The 25,120-nt window shown below is 41.1% G+C and overlaps 5 protein-coding genes across 11 annotated transcripts in view; 4 read left to right on the top strand and 1 right to left on the bottom strand.

The window, feature by feature from the left end:
* LOC122537075 (protein Fe65 homolog) overlaps positions 1–25,120 on the bottom strand; it is a 173,208-nt gene that overhangs the window by 141,687 nt on the left and 6,401 nt on the right. For 6 of the 7 annotated variants that reach the window (XM_043670006.1, XM_043670005.1, XM_043669998.1 and 3 more), the window contains exon 2: positions 14,689–14,745. The gene's annotated coding sequence lies outside the window, so the exon portion shown is untranslated. Of the gene's footprint in view, positions 1–14,688; positions 14,755–25,120 lie in introns of those variants that run through there. The other variant, XM_043670001.1, reaches the window with a different exon arrangement.
* Positions 4,397–6,203, top strand: LOC122537086 (cytochrome P450 9e2-like). Its single transcript, XM_043670029.1, has one exon. The coding sequence runs from the start codon at positions 4,584–4,586 to the stop codon at positions 6,072–6,074; it is 1,491 nt and encodes a 496-aa protein (XP_043525964.1). The 5' UTR covers positions 4,397–4,583; the 3' UTR covers positions 6,075–6,203.
* On the top strand, positions 7,655–10,045 carry LOC122537085 (cytochrome P450 9e2-like). Its single transcript, XM_043670028.1, has one exon. It carries the CDS (start codon positions 8,029–8,031, stop codon positions 9,517–9,519), a length of 1,491 nt encoding a protein of 496 aa, XP_043525963.1. The 5' UTR covers positions 7,655–8,028; the 3' UTR covers positions 9,520–10,045.
* LOC122537084 (cytochrome P450 9e2-like) lies at positions 15,666–17,244 on the top strand. Its single transcript, XM_043670027.1, has one exon. It carries the CDS (start codon positions 15,753–15,755, stop codon positions 17,241–17,243), a length of 1,491 nt encoding a protein of 496 aa, XP_043525962.1. The 5' UTR covers positions 15,666–15,752; the 3' UTR covers position 17,244.
* LOC122537087 (cytochrome P450 9e2-like) lies at positions 17,389–19,720 on the top strand. The gene has a single exon (XM_043670030.1). The coding sequence runs from the start codon at positions 18,229–18,231 to the stop codon at positions 19,714–19,716; it is 1,488 nt and encodes a 495-aa protein (XP_043525965.1). The 5' UTR covers positions 17,389–18,228; the 3' UTR covers positions 19,717–19,720.

The following is a 25,120-nucleotide window of genomic DNA, read 5'->3' as shown; positions in this document are numbered from 1 at the left end:
AGTTGAAGTATTAGGTTTCCTTTTCAAATTTATTAAACATTGCCATTTGGTGATAATAATTTAAATAAAATAAAATTTTGTACAACATTACATTATAGGTATATACCTATCACATAATCATGGATTTATTTTACTAAGGGTCACACGATGAAATTGAGGGTTGCATTTCTTCACGTACGAAATGGAAAAAAAGATGGCGGAAAAAGCCGTAGGATTGTAGCGACCTCTACTTCGAAGAATTTAGATCTAGACGACATCTATGTTCCGTCGAGATGTGTATTTAATATAAACAATAAAATATTTAAAAATAGCTATTAATTTTATTATCACCATAGAAATGTTTACTGACACTTATATATATTGTAGCCATAGTAGAAATTCTTCATTCGTTATTTCGTCATTTAACTTCCATTATGTAATCTTCATTAAATTATTAGTAATTGTATATTTTGTGATATTGATAATATTTTTATATAAACAACTAAAATTAATTACGGAGTTATTAATTATTTATAGTATTGTGATATAAATATAAATTATCGTAATCACTATAGGATCCGGCGACGATTTTGTAGAAGAGTTCGAAACAATAAGGTAGAACAAAAGAAAAATATTGTACCAAGAAAGTCGTCATGTGTCGCGAAGACTGTACCGATCCACCTTTTCTTTGTTTGCTTCAATACGATATATCGCATAATATAAACGAGCGAATGATATTTACGCATTACGTATTACGTGTACGAATAAAGCTATTTTTATATGTTCTGAACTACATTAATTTCTTCACATCGTTGCACAAATAAATTCGAATAAAATTAAGAGTATCAACATTCGAATGATGTGTTACTACTAATCTCGGCATCGCCGGTCACCGTGGCAAATTGAGTGCCGATCACCGGTGATTCCCTCGCCATAACATTCAACGTGTTAACTCGCTTTTCCGGTTGATCGATGTACGAAACGATTAGCAGAAACACTCGAGGATCTCTGGAATATCCAATTAACCTTCGATTAATATTGACGCATCGCAGATAATTAGGATTAGTTCAAGCGTGATTGCGTCTAGACGGCATGTATAAATACAAACGAAAGCGAAACGCTCTAAAAATTAAGCCGTCCACCGAGACCGACGATGTGTTAAAGCGATGATTGATCTCGAAGTACTTGGGGGGGAACTTGTTGCGAATGGGCCGCGCCACTCGGAAGATGACCTCGGCGTAATTTTAAAAACCGTGAACACCGGCGAGAGGAGAGAAGGGCGGATGGAGACTTCTGTATGCAAAGAGAGGAGAGTGAACTCTAGACCACTTCGTCACACTCGAGAGAAGATAGAGAGGGCACGGCAGCTTGTTCTAGTTTACGGTTCTCGGAACGAGAACGCAGAGAAAACTCAGCTACCTCAGAGTGTCACGTGGCTAAGAGGCTGCCACCGAACTGTTCGCAGCAGGCGCAGAGAGGATCTGGATGACGCGAGCTATCAACTAAATAATGGCCGTAACAGTGTCAAAGCTCTGAGTACGTGTGTTCCAATGTCAAATTACTTGAAGCTTTATACGCGACATTACATTCGCCCCCCACTCTGACAAAATTCGTGCAAATTTAAACGTAACATTGACGTTTGATGAGCACAACGATACACGCAAACACGAATTTGGTCGAACTAGGAGGTGAACGAGCATTCAGACACGATGTCTCGTTTGCGTTCGTTAACGATTTCCACGTTAGAGATTAAGAAATCAGTATAATTTGATGCTACTACAATAGATTCTCTTTGCCGTACGATTACGTACGTTTTCGTGAAGAAAAATCAAATTTATATCTATTTGCATACGAGATCAGAATTTTTATAAAAAAAAGTATATTAGACTAATTAATCATAGGCTGATAAGAAGAAACTATTGATTTAGGTCATTTCAGTTTCAAATAATAATAGTTTAATTAATTTCGCTCTGTACAATAATTACGTCTTTGAATTCACATGCATTATCGAGAACAGAGAACAGCACGGCTTTGTAAATTACTATTGTTTCTATATTATTAACGTTCTGTGTGTTAGCATCTATGTGACATTCATACAATATAATTACCAGCACCGTGCTATCTATACGAGCGCACACATTCACTTCCGTACATGTGTATGTATCGTTGGCTTTCTCTTCTTTGTACCACCGTAAAAATAATTCAGAAATTGATCATTAGACATCCATCACGTCTATCCCCTACGTTTCTTAGACAGACATTTGTAACCGAGAATTTTGACTACATATAATGTGCACGACAAAATATGCGAGCAGAGTGGAAAAACGTTCCAAGCATCGCAACTTGCATTAGCTGACTCTGTACATTACTAATTACAAGCTACTGTTAGATAACATATTCGGAAAACAAACTTGACAATATCGTTTCTTTGTTGAAAAATTTCAAATGCATTTTTTGCGGACGCGTTCTCGCTAATTTGTTTTTACCTATATCAAAAGCACAACTATTGCAGGAGAAACGGAATTCCAATTGTCAAATATGTCCCACTTCTGGACTACACGTTACCTATGATAACGAAACGAATGAATTTCTCCAAAAATGTCCTCGCATTACTTTATGTCGGAGCTGATTGGCGGAAACTGGGTGAAACCTCTCTAAGCTTTCAACTTATCGTGCGAGCTTCAAAAATTTACACGTATTAAGATTTACATAACATGCTTACATAATAAACAAAATTTCCCGACGAAATCTAATAAATCTTTCTGCTACGTTAGCTATCTTTAAACATATGATATCGTAATTTTCGTTTACCAGATAGTTACGATTATTAAGTTACCAGATAAATTACGATTTATAATTATGTTAATATTCATAACGACAGAATCTAAGTATGTTTCCTCATAAGGAAATTAGGCCGCGCGTGCCAGATGAAAGATGCAGTCGTATCAGGATTTCAAAGAGGACAGGAAGCATCACTCAAAAGGAGTTTGAGAAGCTGGTATCAAAGAGGAGAAAGAGAAACGACTTATGACCATCGAGGAATCAGCGATCGTTTTCTATGTACTAGTTATGAAAATATCACACCTATCTTTTTACCTTTCTTGTAACTGATACAAAGTTTCGCGATTGACATGTAAATTTTGTTAACATCGTTCTTAATAAATGAAATTCGCAGACGCAACTGTCGATTTTTACCTAACAAACTAGCAAAAAATTCATTGCAAGTTATCCTGATTCGACTTATCCAAAGTGCTTTTAGCATTTGGATATCAATTATTGATAAGAGTATTCTTCGCAACTGACACTTCTCTACTTATCAGCTGCGTACTTCGTAATAGTGCGGGAGACGTGCATAAACCACTGTGTGTTCATCGCTTACGAAATTATAAGAATGCCGCCGACGTCTGAGGAAATGCACTCGACTGCTAATATGCAAATTAATTTCTAGCTGATTGAAAACTCCCCCGTAACTAATCTCGTCTTCTTTCAATGTATACCTAAATGACTTCTGATAACGAGTGCTTCTCATATCAAATGATTCGGATTTGAGTACTTCTTGAGTGTCGATTTAATCTGTCGAATCAATTGCCCAATTTAATATTTGAAAATAAAGAATGAAATTTTTTATTCTTCTTTAATTTGTGTGCGACACGAGACTGCTTCGCTTCTTCATGAGTAAAAAACTGTCACATTATAGAGATTTATCCCTTTAAATAAATATTACGGGATTTAACAAGAAACTATAACAATAACTATTCATTTTAATTCATGTACAACAAGATTCTTACGACGACCGTTTGTTTTCGTCAATTTTTAACAACTGAGAACGTTTCCGCTATTTTATTTTCTTCTCTATTTACTTGTGATCAACTCGCTTTTATTTAATAATATCCGCGCCGCCACAACATTACTCCTCTGTAAATTAATATTTGTAACAATTGTTAACTAGACAGAAATACGTATGTGAAATATCAAAAAAGAGACTGATCATTTACAATTAATCTGGAATTAATTAATGGAGCCTGACGTGGACAGAAATAGAAATTCCTTTCCTTTCTATCGTTTTTTCATTTCGTTGGATATACCCAGTATATTCCAGTATAAATCAAACAATTAGCTTCGATATCGACGTATTGTCATTCAACCGATTTGGTAGCCGGGCTTTATAAACTTCTATCATTTCTATATCATTAACGATCTGTCTATTGGCGTCTATATGACACTGAGACAATATAATTATCTGTTATCGCACTATGTTATCTTTTTGCGTACATCTATTCATTACCTTCGCACATGTATATGTATCGGTGTACGTTTTTTCTCTGTACTATCGCTGTAGACTGTAAAAATAATTCAGAGATTAATCATCACATATCTATCACGTTTTCCCTCTACGTTTCTCAGACAAACAATTGTAACGGAGAAATTTGATTACGTATAATGTGCACCACGACATGTGCAAACAGAGTGGGGGAAGTATTTCGAGTATCGCAGCTTACGTTATCTGTCTTTGCGCATTACGTTTCCAAGCTACCATTACAGTTGATCCGTCATTCGCGGGATAACATACATAAACAATATCGTTTCACTGCTGTGTTCAAAAAATGTCACCTACATTTTTTGCGCTATTCGCGGGTGCTTTCTCGCTGCTTTGCTTTTACCTGTATCTGAAGCACAACTATTGGAAGAGAAACGGAATTCCAACGGTCAAAGGATGTGTCCCACTTCTGGGCCACATGTTACCTATGATAAGGAAACGAATGAATTTCGCCGAATTCATTCGTCTGGCCTACGAGGAGAACAAGGATCACAGCATGGTCGGTATCTACAAAGGAACGAGGCCAGTGTTAATCGTTCGGGATCCTAATCTGGTAAAAACCGTGCTGCAAAGTAATTTCTCCAACTTCCACGAGAACGGGCGCAAAGTTGTGCCAGAGGCGGATCCTCTTTTAGCTAAACATCCGTTGTTCAGTTACGGAGAAGCATGGTCGACCGGCAGGAAGCGTCTGACCTACGCGTTTTCCAACGTCAGATTAAAGATTCTCTTCACAGTTGTCAGCGGAGTGTGCAAAAAGTTCGAGGATTTTCTGAACAGGCGACTGAAAACAAGCAACAAGTACGAAGTCGACCTGAAATCGTTATTCTCGAGATTCACGGGCGAGATTGTGGCGAACGCTGGTTTAAGCATCGAGGGATACTGTTTCGAAGATGACGTTAGAGCCGGTTCGTTTCATGAAATTGCCGAAAACACGTTCGAGGAATCGTTGGGAACCATAATCGCGTTCCATTTTCCGAGTATCAATCGTCTGCTGAAGCTCAGTTTACTGCCTAAATCGGTGGACGGATTTTTCCGGAAGGTCGTCTGCGAGAATTTAAAAGTGAGGAGGAACGACTCAACACCTAGGAACGATTTCCTTCAACTGATGATCGACATGGAGAAGACCGGGGATGTAATCGACGAAGAGAATGTATCGGCACATGCAGTTTCCTTATATTTGGACGGAACGGAGACGACCAGTATTACGCTGAATTTCATTGGTCACGACTTGGCTGCTAATCCGGAGATTCAAGAGAAACTGAGAAAGGAAGCGAGGTCGACGATCGAGAAGCACGGCGGTTTGACGTTCGATGCATTAAAGGACATGACGTATATGACTCAAGTGATTAGCGAGTCTCAAAGACTTCACTCGGCTGTTGGTATCTTGCAAAAAATGTGCACCGAGGAATTCGAACTTCAAGGGTCAGATGGACTGACCTATCGTATAAAACCTGGCATCGAAGTGGTCATATCCGTTTTCGGTTTGCACGGCGATCCAAAGTATTGGCTGAATCCGAATGTTTTCGATCCGGAACGATTCAACGACGAGAAGAAACAAACTATAGAAAAAATAACGTACCTTCCGTTCGGCGAGGGGCCGAGAATCTGCGTTGGAATGAGAATGGCCCTAATGCAGATAAAGGCTTGTTTGGCTATTATTCTGAGTAATTACAAATTGGAGTTGTCACCGAGAACACAGGTTCCGCTGATGATATCGCCGCATAATTTTTTATCGGAGCCGACTGGCGGCAACTGGGTGTACATCTCCAAGCTTTAAACTTATTCTGTGAGCTTTTTAAAAATTTTCACGCATTAACATTTATATCGATGTTTACATAACCAACAAAAATTCACGACGAAGTTCAATAAATCTTTCTGCTACCTCAGCTACCTATCTTTAAACAAATATGTGATACCGTTTTCGTTTATCAGATAGTAAATTACGATTTTTAGTTATATATTTTACTAGCGGCGACAATATTGATAACGACTCAATCTGAGTAAATTTCCTTATAAGGAAATTGGACCGTGCGTGCCAGATGAAAGATGCCTTCGTATCAGGATTCCAAAGAAGACAAGAATCGTCGCTCGAAAGTCATTCGAATGACTGGTGAAGACGAAGAAAGAGAAACGACGTTACGACCATCGAGGAATCAGCGTTTTCCTGCTACGATTTAATATGACATTCATCTTCTTACTTCTCTCGTCACTGATATAATCTTTCGCGATCGACTTGTAAAATTTCTCAACATCGTTCTAAACAAATGAAATTATGCAGAAGCAACTGTCGATTTTTATGTAACAAAACTAGCTAAAAAATTCATTGCAAGTCATTCTAATGCAACTTATCCATATTTTACCATTTGATTTGAATATCAATTACTGATAAGTATTTTTTGTAACTGATACTTGTCTACTCATAAATTGCACATTTCGTAATAATGCAGGAGAGTAACGCGCATAACGCACTGTGTGTTCATCGCTTACGAAATTATAAGAACGCCGTCGACGTATATCAAAAGACACAGGATTTGTAGACGTTAGTCTGAGGAACGTAAATGCACTCCACTGCTAATATGCATGTACGTGTTAATATGCAAATTAATTCCCAGCTGATTGAAAACTCCCTCGTAACTAATCTCGTCTTCCTCCAAAATGTGTACCAAAATGGCTTCTGATAACGAATACCTTAAAGGATTCGAATTCGAGTGGTTCGTGTCGATTTAATCAGCCGATTCAATTGCCCAATTTAATATTTGAAATTGAAGAATGGAATTTTCCATTCTTCTTTAATCTATGTGCGACAGAAGATAAGATTGTTTCGCTTCTTAATGTGTAAAAAAGTGTCATATCATAGAGATTTACTCCTTTATATAAATATTACGGGATTTAATAAGAAACTATAACAATAACTATTCATTTTAATTGATGTATAACAGAATCCTTACGACGTTTGTCTTCGTTGAGTTTTAACAACTGAGAACGCGATATATTTTCCGCTATTGTATTTTCTTCTATCTTCATTTGTGATCGTTTCTAAAAATAAGTATGCCGCCATAACTTTATTCTTCTGTAAATTAATATTTGCAACAATTTAATAGTCAGAAATATGCATGTGAAATATCAAAAAAGAGACTGACCATTTATAATTAATCTGGAATTAATTTATGGATCCTGACGTGAACAGAAATAGAAATTCCTTTCTATCGTTCTTCCACTCCGCTAGGGATATACCGAGTATATTTCAGTATAAATTAAACGATTAGCTTCGACATCGACGTATTGTCGGTCAACCGATTTGATAGCCGGGATCTATAAACTTCTATCATTAACATTAGCGTCTATATGAGATAGATGCAATATAATTAATTAAATTATCAGCACTGTATTATGTATATCTGTACGTGTATTCATTACTTTCGCACATGTATGTGTATCGTTGAATGTTTTTTCTCTTGTGCTATCGCTGTAGAGTGTAAAAATAGTTAAGAGACCGACCATCAGACGAACTGTCATGTTTTCGACCAAACGTTTCTGACACAAACAAATTCTAACCAACAACTCCGATTACGTATAACATGCACGACAATGAGAGCAGAGTGGGAGATGAGCATCGCAGCTTACGTTAACTGCCTCTGCGCATTACTTACGAGCTACTGTTAGAGTTGATCTGTCATTTCCCGGGCATACTTGATAATATCGTTTCTGTGTATCGTTGCTGTGTTAAAAAAATGTCACTTACGTTTCTTGCGCTTTTCGCGGGCGCGTTTTCGCTGCTTTGCTTTTACCTGTATCTGAAACACAACTATTGGAAAAGAAAGGGAATTCCAACTGTCAAAGGATGTGTCCCACTTCTGGGCCACATGTTGCCTATAATAAGGAAACGTATAAATTTCTCCGAATTGATTCATCTGGCTTACAAGGAGCACAAGGATCACAGCATGGTCGGGATCTACAAAGGAACGAAGCCAGTGTTAATCATTCGGGATCCTAATCTGGTGAAAATGGTGCTGCAAAATAATTTTTCCAATTTCCACGAGAACGGACTCAAAATTTTACCAGAGGCTGATCCTCTTTTAGCTAAAAATCCGTTCTTCTGTTACGGAGAACCATGGTCGACCGGCAGGAAGCGTCTGACCTACGCGTTTTCCAACGTAAGATTGAAGACTCTCTTCGTAGCTGTTAGCGGAGTGTGCAAAAAGTTCGAGGATTTCCTGAACAGACGACTGAAAACGAGCAACAAGTACGAAGTCGATATGAAAACGTTATTCTTGAGGTTCACCAGCGAGGTTGTGACGAACGCTGGTTTAGGCATCGAGGGATACTCTTTCGAAGATGACGCTGGGGCCAGTGCCTTTCATAAACTTGTCGGAAGCACGTTCACGGAATCGTTGAGAACCATAATCGCGTTCCATTATCCGAGTATCAATCGTCTGCTGAAATTCAATGTGCTGCCTAAATCAGTGGATGGTTTATTCCGCAAGACCGTCAGCGAAAATTTAAAAATCAGGAGAAACGCCTCCACACCTAGGAATGATTTCCTTCAATTGATGATCGACATGGAGAAGACCGGAGAGGTGATCGACGAAGAGACTGTATCGGCACATGCAGTTTCCTTCTATCTCGATGGAACAGAGACGTCCAGCATTACGTTGAATTTCATTGCTCACAACTTGGCCGCTCATCCGGAGATTCAAGAGAAACTGAGAAAGGAAGTGAGGTCGGCGATCGAGAAGCATGGCGGTTTGACGTTCGAGGCACTGAAGGACATGACGTATATGAATCAAGTGATTAGCGAGTCTCAAAGACTTCACCCGGGTCTTGGTTTCTTACACAAAACGTGCACCGAGGAATTCGAGCTCCAAGGGTCAGATGGACTGACCTATCGCATAAAACCTGGCACCGAAATTGTCATATCCGTTTCCGGTCTGCACGGTGATTCTAACTACTGGGTCGATCCGGACGTTTTCGATCCGGAACGATTCAACGACGAGAGGAAACAAACTATAGAGAAAATGACGTTCCTTCCATTCGGCGAAGGGCCGAGAATCTGCGTTGGAATGAGAATGGCACTGCTACAGATGAAGGCTTGTTTGGCTAGTTTGATGAACAACTATAAATTGGAATTGTCACCAAGGACGCAGGTTCCACTACAGATATCTCCGCATTATTTTATGTCGGAACCGATTGGCGGAAACTGGGTGTACATCTCTAAGCTTTGAACTTGTCGTGAGGACATTTTAAAAATTTGCACGTAACATTTATATCAATATTTACATCACGAACAAAATTTCACGACGAAGTCTTAGTAAATCTAATAAATCTTTCTGCTACGTTAGCTAGCTATCTTTAAGCAAGCATGTGTGATATCGTTATTTTTGTTTACCGGTAGTAAATTACGATTTGTAATTGTGTAATATATAATACTAGCGGCGACAATATTGACGACAGATGAGTATGTATCTTGGTAAGGAAATTAGGCCGCGTGTGCCAGATGAAAGATGCCTTCGATTTGTATCAGAATTTCAAAGACAGGAAGCGTCACCCGAAATGCATTTGAAAAACTAGTAAATGCAAAGAAAGAGAAACGACGTTACGACCATCGAGGAATCAACGTTTTCCTGCTACCAGTTGTAAAAATATGACATTTATCTTCTTACTTCTCTTATCACTGATATCTGAATCTTTCGCAATCGACTTGTATAATTTCTCAACATCGTTCTAAATAAATGAAATTCTTAAAACCAAGTATCGATTTTTATGTAACAAACTAGCAAAAATTTCATTGCAAGTCATCCTGATTCGACTTATCCAAGTTGTTTTTAGCATTTTGTATCAATATTGATATTTATTATTACTGATAAGTGTATTTTTCGCAACTGATAATTCTCTACTTAGCAATTCTACGCTTCGTTAGTGCTGGAAAATAACACGCAGAAACCACTGTGTATTCATCGCTTACGAAATTATAAGAACGCTGCCAACGTCTGAGAAATGTAAATGCACTCGACTGCTAATATGCATGTGTCTACTAATATGCTAATTAATTTCCAGCTGGTTGAAAACTCGTCCGTAACTAATCTCGTCTTCCTTTAATGTATACCAAAATGGCTTCTGATAACGAGTGTCACTCATATCAAAGGATTCCAATGCTTCGTATTTAATCTGTCGATTCAGTTGCCCAATTTAACATTTGAAATTGAAGACTGGAATTTTCCATTCCCCTTTAATCCATGTGCGACACAAGACAAGACTTAACTAAGGACGGGATATTTAAATCACTCCTTCGCTAGTGGACGGATTTAAATCGCCAGGCGAAGTTTAATTTTATATGTTTTCATATAAATTATTGTAGTTCCTATATTTTCAAAGTTAATCAAATCAAATAAAGACTACGTTATTTTGCAATAATTTATTACAATTTATTTGCAATAATACATTCGGCTTTCTCAGATATTGTATAGGTGTCGATATATCGGACGTTAGTACTTAGAAGGTTAATGTGTAAAAAAGTGTCACATTACAGAGATTTACTCCTTTAAATAAATATTACGGAATTTAACAAGAAACCATAACAATAACTATTCATTTTAATTCACGTACAGCAAGATTCTTACGACGACCGTTTGTTTCCGTTAATTTTTAACAACTGAGAACGCGATATATCTTCCGTTATTTTCTTCTCTCTTTATTTGTGATCAACTCGTTTTTTAAAAATACCCGCGCCGCCACAACATTACTATCCTGTAAATTAATATTTGTGACAATTGTTTAATAATCAGAAATATGTATGTGACGTATCAAGAAAGAGACTGATCATTTATAATTAACCTGGAATTAATTTATCCTGACGTGGACAGAAACAGAAATTCCTTTCTTTCCTAACGTACTTCCACTCCGTTACGGATATACCGAGTATATTTCAGAATAAATTAAACGATTAGCTTCGACATCGACGTATTGTCGGTCAACCGATTTGGTAGCCGGGTGGCCACTGAAAACCATCCGTCTATTTTATTACGTTTTGTGGAAAGCACACGCAGCACACATCGTCGCGCGTGAATAATCCCGCCATTAATCTTAAAACGCGTGATTGTGACCGCCTTCTATGTGTATCTATCAATTTACAAAGGAATAATCGACGATACGCTACGTTTCGGGCGAAGCGCGATGCCTCGTAATACAGTGTGACTCCGTGGTTAATATCTTTTTCTAATTAAATCACCGTTCGCGAGTTTTCTGACAAATCACGCGCAAACGTCGCGCGTTTCACGTTCACGTTGATTTATCGCTGAAAGAATTCGCGACAAGGTCCGCGCCAGGGTTCGGCAGGCCATTATTCACCGGAGGGATCGGTGCATCTGCGGTGAACATGGTGTAATTCCTCCGAGGAACGAGGAAGGATCCTCAGGAAGCGTCAGGTGGTTCGCAAACCACATCTGATCGATAGAAACGCGGTCTAATGACAGAGAGGCCGCCAAATATACGTCTTACATGAGAACAGCCGTACGTGGCCGCGATGGTAATCGATACAGTTTGTCATCGGCTGCTAGTAGAACTATCTCTACCGTTCTCTACCTTCCCGACTAAGGAAGTAACCAGCTGGGTCTCTCTCCCTTCCTCTCTCTCTCTCTCTCTCTCTCTTTCTCTACAACCTGACATTCTTTTCACGTACGTGGAATATTCGCAACGCGTCGCGAAAGTTTACCGCGTCGCCCGAAGAAGTTTCTCTCGCGAAACTAGATTCGTTCGACGCTGCGAAGTTATGAGCCTGCTACTTCTCCGGAATACAGCGACTCTCCGAAGTTAACGGCGAAACAACACGGCAGACGTAATTGCAAACAAATTTAGATTAACTTGCGACGCGACCTGCAATAGCGGGAACTTTCGAAGACAGGTAAAATTCTAATTCGATCATGTATCTCTGCGTATATCGATTCGAAGGATCATCCACTGATGTGGGAAATGAATGAATATGATGGATCTTTCCTTGATTTTATTATACAATCAAGAGAAGATGTGGTTTGAATGCGCGATTATTGCTTGAATCGAGAGTGTTGAAACAATGACTGATGTCAGTTTGCTCTTTGGAGTGAAGTGAGTATTTAATACTGGAAATATAAATATGTACGTGGCAAGATGGACGGCAGGTATAATAAGTGAATGACTACGAACTGAACTGACTTGTCTGATCTAAACTGTGGCAAATTCTATGCCGTGTCGAGATTTATATAAGATCCACTTTATTGTATGATTGGAGAGGTGATATTTTCGATTATGAGGCACTGTCAATTCGTAATTACTTTATAGGCCTAGCAATCTATAGACCTGCCCAGCATCCCTCGCATTATGTTTATATGTTGATTAAGGCCCTTGGCCTTAACAGTTGAATATGCGAAGTTATCGATCGGTTACACAGCAAGACGAAGATTTAAATAAAAATCCAGAAGCACGTGATCTTGTGAACGAGAGGTAATTCCGCTCGAAAAGTAGTCCTTACGTCGTAGGAAGTAGTTACGGCTGAAGTGGCGTACTTTGGATATTCCTCGCACGTTTTTAAAGTGTCCCGTGTCAAAGAGTTCGTGGAAACTCTTTCGGGGGAAGCGGCACGAATCGTCGTCCACTCCCCAGAGAGAATTTTCCTGAATTCGTTTCAACTGGATTTCCTGTCCTCCAGTCACCTCCAGGAATACTTCGCCAGAGACCGTTCGCCCGCGTACACACGTACGAAGAAACGTACACACAGAGTACGTTACAGCGAAAGGTATCTTTATGGAACAATATTTTCGTTTCTCTTTCTCTCTCTTTCTCTCTCTCTCTCTCTCTCGCGTGTGATCTGCGTGATCCGTGCTCTGGCGCGCAGCAGTGTTTGACGGGGGATATATACTCGAAAAAAGGGGAAACAGACGCCGCGTATTATTACCATCGAATCAGGTTTCATTCAGCCAGATTCCACTCGAACTGGAAACTCGTTCCCTGGCAAATCCTCCCGGTCCCGGATGTTTCTAAGGTTTCAGCGCGAAGACCGGCGCGCCGGAGTTTTTGTCATTCGGCTACGAAACGAGCGTCACCCCTTTTTCCCTGCCGACTCGTTCGGATCAACTTTCGGATTACGATTCTTTTCTCCTTTTTTCCTATCTTTTCCTTCTTTCTTGCCTCCACTTGACCGTTCGAACGTTTCGATCTGACGTTTACGCGATTATCGAAGACCAAGGGCAAGACGTCCCGGCGCTGACGGAAAGAGGAGAGCGGAATTAGCCCACCGGAGAAAAAGAGGGTCGGAAAGAGGGATCGTTCGGAAAGCCGAAGAAGAGAAAATGAGAGGGGAAAAGATAGTGGTGGGACTGTCGGGGGGGGGAGGGGATGGCGAGAATAAAGCAGGGGTGGTGATCGATTGCGTCGGTACATGCACAATAATAGGGGGATGGAGTCATGTATCCGGGCTAAACAGCCCATTTGCCTCACACAATGGGAGCGACGTTGCTGTGGGCTCGACTTAATTACCAGAGGCTGCCTTTGGCAGAGACCAGCCAGAGGTAAAGAGAGGCGAGAGGACACCTTATCGGAGAAGCGGTCTGCATCTAAGCTCCATTTAGCGGACTTGCACGACGAGCGCAAAATTCACCGCCGAGAAATCGATCGCCGTCGACAACTGTTAAATCGATTCGGTCTCGCGGGGGGCTCGAGTTTCGTAAAATGATTTTCACGGGTTTGACGAAATTTCTATCCTAACCTCTGCACGAAAGTTTCTGAAAGAGACTCGGGTAAATTGTCGAATATAGTGGTACGAATTTCGCCAATTTCATCATAAGTGTCACACGTAACGTAATTATTGGTAATTTATCTTTTGCAAAATATTTCGCATGGTAAACGCGTAATTTTCGTCGGAAGAATTCCGAATCCTTTTTTAACATGCGGAGAAATTTCAACGAACGACACATCTGAAAACAATAGGAGGTGCTTGTGTAAAAGATTAACTCGTCCAAGAAAAACATAGGTGCCAAACGATTAGGCATTTCCATCGAGATCAAGATAAAGTTCGACGCTACGCGTATTGTTTCGTATTATTTCCCGCGATCAAATAGAAAACGTTGCTTGCTGGCAAATTGCTCGCGAACTTCAAGCATCCTCGTGGATTGTACTTTCGTTACTTATCTCTCGCATAATACGCGCGCTGCATCTCGAAACGGAACAGGGTAAGAGTTTCCCCGGGAAACAAAACAGTTTTCCAATAGTTTCGCTAGTGTGAAAACGAACAGAGTTCGTACAGCCTAGCCATTAGTCTAGGAGAGCAGTGACTCTCTCTATCTCTCTCCCTTTTTCTCACTTGCTCTTTACAGGAGTGTATCATTGCGGGAGAAGGATAAATTGCGAATCTGCGCCGTACTTACCGAAGTTTTCATAAAGTTCACCGCTTCGTAAAGGCCACTGCATTAAACAGAGTAGAGCTGCAACAGAAAACATAGTTGCACTCTCAATGCGCAATTTAAATAAGAACTGTTCGCAGCAAGCGCAGAGAGGATCTGGATGACGTGAGCTATCAATTAAATAATAGCCATAACAGTGTCAAAGCTCTGAGCTCGTGCGTTTCCAATGTCAAATCACTTGAAGCTTTATATACGATATTATATTCGTCCCCCACTCTGATAAATTCGTGCAAATAACGTTTAATGAAAAGGCCGATAAGAACGCAAACACGAATTTGATTGAACTAGGGAGTGAACAAGCATTCAGATACGATATTTGCGAGATGTTTGCGTTCGTTCCCAAGATTTCCACGTTAGAGATTAAACAAATATAAATTCAATATAATTTCATGCTACTAGATTCTCTTTGTCGTACGATTACACGTTTCTGTGAAGAAAAATCACATTTATATCTACTTACATGCGAGATTCAATTTTTATAAAAAAAAGTATACTACACTATTTAATCACAGGTTGATAAGAAAAAAACTATTGATTTAGAAAACATTTTAGTATCAAACAACAGTGGTTTAATTAATTTCGCTCTGTACAATTATTACGTCTTTGAGTTCACGTGCATTGTAGTAAACAAAATAACAGCCCGGATTTGTAAACTACTATCGTTTCTATATCATTACGACTCTGCGTGCTAGCATCTATGTGACATTGAGATAATATAATTATCAGCACTACTACTATTGCACATGTATACGTATCGTTCCGTTTTTTCTTTCTGTGTACTATCGCTGTAGAATGTAAAAATAATACACATTTCAATCACATTTTTCCCCACGTTTCTGAGACAAACAATTGTAACAGAGAATTCTGATTACGTATAACATGTACGACAATGGGAGCAGAGTGGGAGAAGCGTTTCAAGCATCGCAGCTTGCGTTAACTGCCTCTGCGCATTACTGTTAGAGTTGATCTGTCATCCTCCGGGCATACTTGATAATATCGTTTCTGTGTATCGTTGCTGTGTTAAAAAAATGTCACTTACGTTTCTTGCGCTTTTCGCGGGCGCGTTTTCGCTGCTTTGCTTTTACCTGTATCAGAAGCACAACTATTGGAAGAGAAACGGAATTCCAACCGTCAAAGGATGTGTCCCACTTCTGGGCCACACGTTACCTATGATAACGAAACGAATGAATTTCTCCGAATTCATTCGTCTGGCCTACAAGGAGCACAAGGATCACAGCATGGTCGGAATCTACAAAGGAACGAGGCCAGTGTTAATCGTTCGGGATCCTAATCTGGTGAAAACTGTGCTGCAAAGTAATTTCTCCAATTTCCACGAGAACGGGATCAAAATTGTACCAGAGGCGGATCCTCTTTTATCTAAAAATCCGTTCTTCTGTTACGGAGAAGCATGGTCGACCGGCAGGAAGCGTCTGACCTACGCGTTTTCCAACGTCAGATTGAAGATTCTCTTCTCAGCTGTCAGCGGAGTGTGCAAAAAGTTCGAGGATTTCCTGAACAGACGACTGAAAACGAGCAACAAATACGAAGTCGATATGAAACCGTTATTCTTGAGGTTCACCGGCGAGGTTGTGGCGAACGCTGGTTTAGGCATCGAGGGATACTGTTTCGAAGATGACGCTGGGGCCAGCGCCTTTCATAAACTTGCCGGAAACACGTTCGCGGAATCGTTAGGAACCATAATCGCGTTCCATTATCCGAGTATCAATCATCTGCTGAAGCTCAGTTTCCTGCCTAAATCAATAGACGGATTTTTCCGGAAGGTTGTCAGCGAAAATTTAAAAATCAGGAGAAACGACTCAACACCCAGGAACGATTTCCTTCAATTGATGATCGACATGGAGAAGACCGGAGAGGTGATCGACGAAGAGACTGTATCGGCACATGCAGTTTCCTTCTATCTCGATGGAACGGAGACGTCCAGCGTTACGTTGAATTTCATTGGTCACAACTTGGCCGCTCATCCGGAGATTCAAGAGAAACTGAGAAAGGAAGTGAGGTCGGCGATCGAGAAGCATGGCGGTTTGACGTTCGAGGCACTGAAGGACATGACGTATATGAATCAAGTGATTAGCGAGTCTCAAAGACTTCACCCGGGTCTTGGTTTCTTACACAAAACGTGCACCGAGGAATTCGTGCTCCAAGGGTCAGATGGACTGACCTATCGCATAAAACCTGGCACCGAAATTGTCATATCCGTTTTCGGTTTGCACGGTGATTCTAACTACTGGGTCGATCCGGACGTTTTCGATCCGGAACGATTCAACGACGAGAGGAAACAAACTATGGAGAAAATGACGTTCCTTCCGTTCGGCGAAGGGCCGAGAATCTGCGTTGGAATGAGAATGGCACTGCTACAGATGAAGGCTTGTTTGGCTAGTTTGATGAACAACTATAAATTGGAATTGTCACCAAGAACGCAGGTTCCACTACAGATATCTCCGCATTATTTTATGTCGGAACCGATTGGCGGAAACTGGGTGTACATCTCTAAGCTTTGAACTTGTCGTGCGAACATTTAAAAAATTTACACGTATTAACATTTATATCGTTTTCATAACAAAAGGAATTTCACGACGAAGTCCAATAATTCTTTCTGCTACGTCAGATAGCCATCTTTAAACAAGCATGTGTGATACCGTCACTTTCGCTTGCGAAATACGATTTGTAGTTATGTAATACATATTACTAGCGGCAACAACATTGATAAAGACCGAAGCTGTATAATCCGAGCATATGTTTGTCACTTCAATTAATCGCCTATGTGATGCAAAAATAGAGCGCGATTAAATAAAATAGAATAAGAAATCAGAAGCGTATAGCATTTATTGAAGCGTGGGTCGAGTGCATGTTTGTATTCTGTCTCAGAATTCAGAGATTCAAACGAGCATCCTGAGTGGTTTTCCCATATTACCATCGCTATATATACATAATTGCGACAAATATAACTACGCATGCGTACACATTCTATATTTCTTATAGGTAGTTTCGTTTTCCATGTAATGACCCAATAAACTGTTATTAGATAAGGTAAATAAAGAAATAATTAAAAAGTGGTTCACTAAAGTGGTTTGTCACGCAACTAGGAAGAAGATTACACTTTGTTAAAAAAATATGTATCTAGAGTGAAATATGGAAAAATGTGTATCTTTACAAAAACTTATTAGAATTATCTATGACTTGAAACTAAATCGTCAATTCGACGAAAATGAAAAAACTATTTTGTATCGTTCCTCAATATAAAATATTCATTACTCTTCCCTGATTACTCCGACTTTATTTTTTTTTGTTTTGACTTTATGAATTTTGATTACGTATAATAGGCACGCCAGAGCTGCAGAGTGGCAGAAGCGTTACGAGCATCGAAACTTACGTTAACTATCTCTGCGCATTACTAATTTCGAGCTACTGTTAGAGTTGACCTATCATTCCCCGAATAACATACTTGACAACATCGTTTCTGTGTATCGTTGCTGTGTTAAAAAAATGTCACTTACGTTTCTTGCGCTTTTCGCAGGCGCGTTTTCGCTGCTTTGCTTTTACCTGTATCAGAAGCACAACTATTGGAAGAGAAACGGAATTCCAACGATCAAAGGATGTGTCCCACTTCTGGGCCACATGTTACCTATAATAACGAAACGAATGAATTTCGCCGAATTCATTCGTCTGGCCTACGAGGAGTACGAGGATCACAGCATGGTCGGTATCTACAAAGGAACGAGGCCAGTGTTAATCGTTCGGGATCCTAATCTGGTAAAAATCGTGCTGCAAAGTAATTTCTCCAACTTTCACAAGAACGGGCGTAAAGTTGTATCAGAGGCGGATCCTCTTTTATCTAAACATCCGTTGTTTAGTTACGGAGACACATGGTCGGTAGGTAGGAAGCGTTTGATCTACGCGTTTTCCAACGTGAGATTGAAGATTCTCTTCGCAGTTATCAGCGAAGTGTGTAAAAAGTTCGATCATTTCCTGAACAGGCGACTAAAAACGAGCACTAAGTACGAAGTCGACCTGAAATCGTTATTCTCGAGGTACACCTGCGAGGTTGTGGCGAACACTTTAGGCATCGAGGGATTCTGTTTCGAAGATAACGCTGAAGTCAAGCCGCTTCATGAACTTAACGGAAACACGTTCGAGGAATCGTTGGAAACCATAATCACGTTCCATTATCCGAGTATCAATCGTCTGCTGAAGTTTAGTTTCCTGCCTGAATCAATGGAGAGATTTTTCCGGAAGGTCGTGTACGAAAATTTAAAAATCAGGAGAAACGACTCAACACCTAGGAACGATTTCCTTCAATGGATGATCGACTTGGAGACGACCGGGGGTGTGATCGACGAAGAGAATGTATCGGCACATGCAGCTTCCTTATATTTGGACGGAACGGAGACGACCAGTATTACGCTGAATTTCATTGGTCATGACTTGGCTGCTAATTCGGAGATTCAAAAGAAACTGAGAAAGGAAGTGAAGTCGACGATCGAGAAGCACGGCGGTTTGACGTTCGAAGCATTAAACGACATGACGTATATGAACCAAGTGATTAACGAGTCTCAAAGACTTCACTCGGCTGTTGGTTTCTTGCAAAAAATGTGCACCGAGGAATTCGAGCTGCAAGGGTCGGATGGACTAACCTATCGCATAAAACCGGGTATCGAAGTGGACATATCCATTTTCGGTCTGCATACTGATCCAAAGTACTGGGTCAATCCGCATGTTTTCGACCCAGAACGGTTTAACAACGTGAGGAAACAAACTATAGAAAAAATGACGTTCATTCCATTCAGCGTAGGACCGAGAATCTGCGCTGGAATGAGAATGACAATGCTGCAGACAAAGACTTGTTTGGCTATTTTGCTGAGCAACTATAAATTGGAATTGTCACCGAGAACGGAGGTTCCGCTGAAGATATCGCCGCATTACTTTTTATCGGAGCCGATTGGTGGAAACTGGGTGTACATCTCTAAGCTTTGAAAAAGATTTACGCGTTTATTATTATATATTATATATTAAATATTATATATTATATATTATTTAATGTTTATGTAACACACGACGTTTACGTAACATACGAAATTTCACGATAAGGTCCAATAGTTTTTCTGCTATGTTAGCTAGCTATCTTTAAACAAACATGTGTGATATCGTTACTTTCGTTAGCCAAATGGTAAATTACGATTTATAATTATATAATATAGATTACGACGACAACACTGATAACGACAGAAGCTGAGTAAATTTCGGGTATCATATTTTTATCACTTCAATTAATATTGTGCAAAAACAGGGCAGTTGAATAAAATGAAATAAAAAATCAGAAACGTATAGCATTTACGGGAGTCGAGTGCAGGTCTGTATCCAGTGTCTCAGTACGAAGGGACTCGAACGAGTTTCCTGAGTGGTTTCCCGTGTTACCATCGCTATATGCACATAACTGCGACAAATATACTTACGTATATATGTGTGCCTGCGTAGACGTTCTATATTTCGTGTAAGTAGTGTATTGTTTCATGTGACATATGTGCAATAAACTGCTGTGAGATAAGATAAATAAAGAAATAATTCTGTTCAGTTGTATCGTATAGCGTTATCGTGTAATATTTATTTTCGTTTTAGGAAAAAGATTATTATTCCTTGCTTGAAAACTTATTACTACTTAGTATAAACTATTTCATATTGTTTAAATATTCATTATTCTTTTCTGATAAGTTCGACTTTATGTTCTTTTACTACTTCCGTGTTTGTCATTTCCACTGCATTAACATGCCGCGTCAATCCTTCAAAAAGAAGGAAACAAGTATTATTAAGTAAAATTAAGATACGTTTGATAAAGAAATGGAACTACTCGACGCGTTATCTCGGCAGCGGCAAACGTTATCAATAAGTTGCAAACACGACCTCTAGTTTCTAATCACGCATTCGTTTCTCATCTTTTAAACATGTGTAAAGTGAAGAGTAAACACTTCACTTCGTACACGTCCAGAATGAAATTTCCTCTAGGCGCGTGAACATTGGCCTGATCTGATTAGTCGTCACATCGGTTTAAAAAGAAATAGAATAAACGATCGACGTTCACGTCGCAATCTCAACGGTGCACTGCATACATCTCGGAACAACTCCTTTTGATACTTCCCAGGCGAGGCACAATACACCCGCCTCGATTCCCCGATCGGTACGAGTTCTCATTTCTTACCCCTCTTGTCAGTTTCTTCTTCTTCCTCCTCCTCCTCTTTCTCCATCTTATCCCTGTTCACGACCGATCGGTTTCTTCGATTTGCTCGCCGAGAAACAAGACAGTGGAAGGAACACGTGTGCGCATGGAAAGCGAAAATGTGCGGCGTCGTTCGGCACACGATGGGGGATGAAGGAGGAGTAGAACGGGATAGGGCGCCACGGGTGAGAAAGAAGAAAGAGCGGGACGAGAAAAGAGTCCTTCACGTCGCAGTGCATCTTTCTCTGATTTCCCGCGGGAGAAGTCGCCTCGGCAGCTCTCTCCCGCCGTATCGAAGCTTAGAGCGAAGGATAGAGAAAGGTAGGTGGATACAGAGCCGCAACGCGTGTCCTCGCGCGGCATGATTTATTTTATTGCTTTTCGAGAAGGTAGCATAATTCCAGCATTCCCCTCTCCCCTCTCAGGCCAGTCTCCGCCGGCAGTTATTTGCCCTCTTCGTATCTACGTATGGAAGGACGAGCGAAATGGATCGGGGAGCCCGGCGAGGGATCAACAGGTACAGGACAACCATCGCGTCCCTCGACCGCGTGAAGAAATCGTGGCCGATATCCTTTAATGCGTGGAGATATTGTAATATGCGAATGCACGGCTGGAACTTCACGTTTGCGACTTGCGTGTTTATCAAAAGGGGAGCACAATATTGAAACACGGTATTGAAAATGCCGCGCGCAGGCGAGGACAACTGAAAATAGGAGGGGGCAAGGCAGAAGTTGGGCTTAATTTAATTAAAACGGACAGTGGTAACAGCGATGCAGTAAATTGAAAATTACGGAGCGAACTAATCCTCTTAAACGGAATATTACTAGCGGAATGGTACAGGGTACCCGGCAAATTCGATTGTTTTTGACTAAAGCCAACGGGCAATGAATCAATCCCCTTCGATGAATGTTCGATACTTGCCAGCATTCACGTCTAAATCCTATCATCTGCATCCTCTTATGCAACCTCACAGTGCCCACTTTCCACCCGTTTAATTTACCGACTGTTCTACGCCAACTATTCGCTCGCGAATCCGACAGGTTAATTACTCGCAGCGTTTTTCTTTTTTTTTTTTTTCTTTTTTTTCATAAAAGTAACCCAACAACCAGCGAGCTGAAAAACATGAACGACCGCTGTTATCTTTCCTCGCGTAACGTTTCCAGAAGTGAAGGAATAGTAATCAACGTTCTATTTTTTTCAATTATCGCCCGTGAAACGATCTCTCTCTCTCTCTCTCTCTTTCTTGGTTGCGTTTGCTCTTTTTTATTGTATTTCTTTTCTTTATTCCTGTTCGGCGATATTAGCATCCCGGTTGAAAGGATACCGGAAGAATGTCAACCCAGAACGTAATATACTTGCTTGCCGCCTTTTCCGAATGCACGTCGCTGAGGGTAAATGGGAGAGGAGGGGACGGTAACGGAGAAAAGGGATAGCGACAGGGTCGTACCAGGAAATTTCACGGAGTGGCGCAATAACGTTTCTTATGCCACGTTTCCGGAGTGGCGTGCTGTTAGGGTGTGGGGGGTAGCTTGCAAATACTTACCGAGCGAGAGAGGACGACTGAGAGTGAAACAGAGAGGGTGAAAACAGTAGGGAAAAGGGAGGAGAGATGCAGTCACTCTCTGGCATGCAATTAGGAGCTAGGCATCGCCCTGGAAAGGATTCCTCTCTTTTCACTGCTCCTTCTCGAATCCTCCCCCTTTCTCTCTCTTACTCCCTGCCTTCTCTATCTCTTTGTCTTTCTTTATCTTCTCTACTTTCTGCCGTTCGTTCGATTATATGTACAATATATGTATATATGTACACAGATATTGTACACATTCTTATAATCCACGTCAGCGCCACTCGACACACGCGCAGCAGCAGCGCGCGGATAACGACTATCAGAAAATATCAGGCAACCGTGGCTTGAAAATTGGGAAACACCCTTCCCCTTGCGCGGAAATCGGAAAACTGTGATTCTGAATATAACAGAGGGAGCGAAGTACGTATTATTAAATACGTATTACGCTAACCCGGTAAAGGATTTAACCGAAGGATGAAAGCTTTTCACCGGGCGGTGGACTACCAAAGCTTTCACCTGTAATGCGACCATCGTCAATGCGTGTAATGCAAACCGGGAAATTTCATTTTCACCTCTGCATTCAGCGATTTATGACCCGGCGAATTTTTTTCGAGATTGCGTCAGCGCGAGTGAAACGGAAACGTGCATCGAAACGGGTAGTGGGCAGTGAAGTAGAGAGTGGGCCGACGAAAACAAGACAAAAAAAAAGAGAGAGAAAAAGGAGAAAAGAAGAAAAAGAGAGGAAGGGAGTTTGAAACATTGCCGGCTGCTGCGAACCGGCGAACGGGGCAAAGTAGATAGTGCCATTCAGTGCTACCAACGGGTTGATTCCCGCGGGAACGGCCGGTAAACACTAACGCCAATCCTGTTTCTCCCTTCCATTTCCGCCATTCTGTCTATCTGTCTCTCGATTTTTGTCCGCTCCTCTGTTCCTCGCAGCGTCCCGCCTCGCGACGACGCGTAATAACGATAATAAATCGCGTCTGAGTGATTTAGGGGTTCATTTAGCCGATGAAACTTTCGCCGAGTGCGTTCAGTTTAATCCCTCCTGGACAGATTATAGAGAATAAGTCATTTCTCTCTGCGTCGATTCGCGAATTAGCGACACGGATATCATCCGGTAATTGCTCCTCGCTGTCTCTACAGAACGAAGTTTTTTTCCTGGAATGTTTCCTGGCTGCCACCAGATTAAAAAATGCGCAACCAACCGACAGGTTTATGCGCCGTATTACGAAAAACAGTAATGCGCTTGGTGGGCGAGGTGTAGCTTTCAATTCATAGAGAAGCGACTCGTTTTATTTGGTTTCGCACGATTCACACGCGGCAGAAGTTCCGCGATAAAGCACCGTAATAAACAGAAAGTCCGTGCGGCAAATGTTATCAGTTTCAGCGAGGTATCGATCACTTGACTCGACCGCCGAGGCAAAAATAAAACGAATCTTCCGAACAATAACGAGATGAAGCCGGGATAAAACTGTTCGAACACATCGGTAAAATTCTCCATCACCACCGAGAGGGCCACTAACAGAAGTAGCTCGTTGATATAAGAGGCGAGGTTCTATTACAGGAAATTAGCAAAGCTGTTATACACACACACATATGTATATATATATGTACGTGTTGTCGGGTAGATTGCAACAAATGAACAGAGAGAAGCTCTGCTTCGAAACGAGTTCCTGTTTCTCATCCCTCCCCTGGGTTATTCGATTCGAGCAAGCGTGAAAACAATAGGTTTAATCTCGGCCGGTCACAATGCGCGACTCGCTCTGCTATTTCCTAGCTGATAAAGCACCATCGTCCACTGGTTTTCGGCTATTCGGGAAGAATACCTTGATGACAGAGAATAATAAGAAAGAAAGAGAGAGAGAGAGAGAGAGCCATCTGCAGGACTGAATTCAACGTTCACGGTTCTAACTGACTCTAATCGATCATATTGGCTTACCCGGATGCTTTTCAATTCGATTTCGTTTCGTCTCGAACCTTAATGCACATCGCATTCGTTTATTTATTGTATTCCTGGTTCAGCCAATCGAACGAATCGATCGACCCTCACCCCAGCCACGCGCAGGGAAAAGACAGACGGATGGGGCCAATTTCGTTGCGCCTGATTTTCTGTTTTGCGTGTGCGAGCGGATGGATTCGGACGTAAGCTTCGAGGAAAGAGGGAAAGGAAAAGGGATGTGCGATGGCATGTCTGCTGGTATCTTTACGACCTCCCAAGGACATAAAATGGCGTTATCCCACTGTAGCTCTGGTAAAGATGCTGCACGCACACTGACGCTCGTGACGTCACGTGTATCTACAAACACATGTAACTACGACACGCCGAAGCAACGCTACCGGGCCCTTTCCACCAAGATACTAGGATTGCGATAGGACATCAGCCTTTAAGCATCACCCTTGAATCGTTGGACGGTTGGACAGACCTCAATATTGTCGGAAGAAAGGAGGATAAACCGGTCCTGCCGCAACGCGGTCCGGAGGACCGGAGCATTTCCTGGATGGAAGTGTCGAAATTGTCAAAAACACAACGGGGATAAACACACAGGTTTCACCTTGGAAATCATTTACGAAGACACAAAGGCAAGTTTGCCCGACCATCG

This window comes from Frieseomelitta varia, unplaced genomic scaffold (genome assembly GCF_011392965.1).
Source record: "Frieseomelitta varia isolate USP_RPSP 00005682 unplaced genomic scaffold, Fvar_1.2 scaffold_886, whole genome shotgun sequence".
NCBI lineage: Eukaryota > Metazoa > Arthropoda > Insecta > Hymenoptera > Apidae > Frieseomelitta > Frieseomelitta varia.
The sequence above is the reverse complement of the archived record's forward strand: the minus strand, read 5'-3'. Positions and strand labels throughout refer to the sequence as shown.

Bases quoted from the DNA above. Each gene is read 5' to 3' on its own strand.
- LOC122537086 (XM_043670029.1), top strand. From the start codon at position 4,584: ATGTCACCTACATTTTTTGCGCTATTCGCGGGTGCTTTCTCGCTGCTT.
- LOC122537085 (XM_043670028.1), top strand. From the start codon at position 8,029: ATGTCACTTACGTTTCTTGCGCTTTTCGCGGGCGCGTTTTCGCTGCTT.
- LOC122537084 (XM_043670027.1), top strand. From the start codon at position 15,753: ATGTCACTTACGTTTCTTGCGCTTTTCGCGGGCGCGTTTTCGCTGCTT.
- LOC122537087 (XM_043670030.1), top strand. From the start codon at position 18,229: ATGTCACTTACGTTTCTTGCGCTTTTCGCAGGCGCGTTTTCGCTGCTT.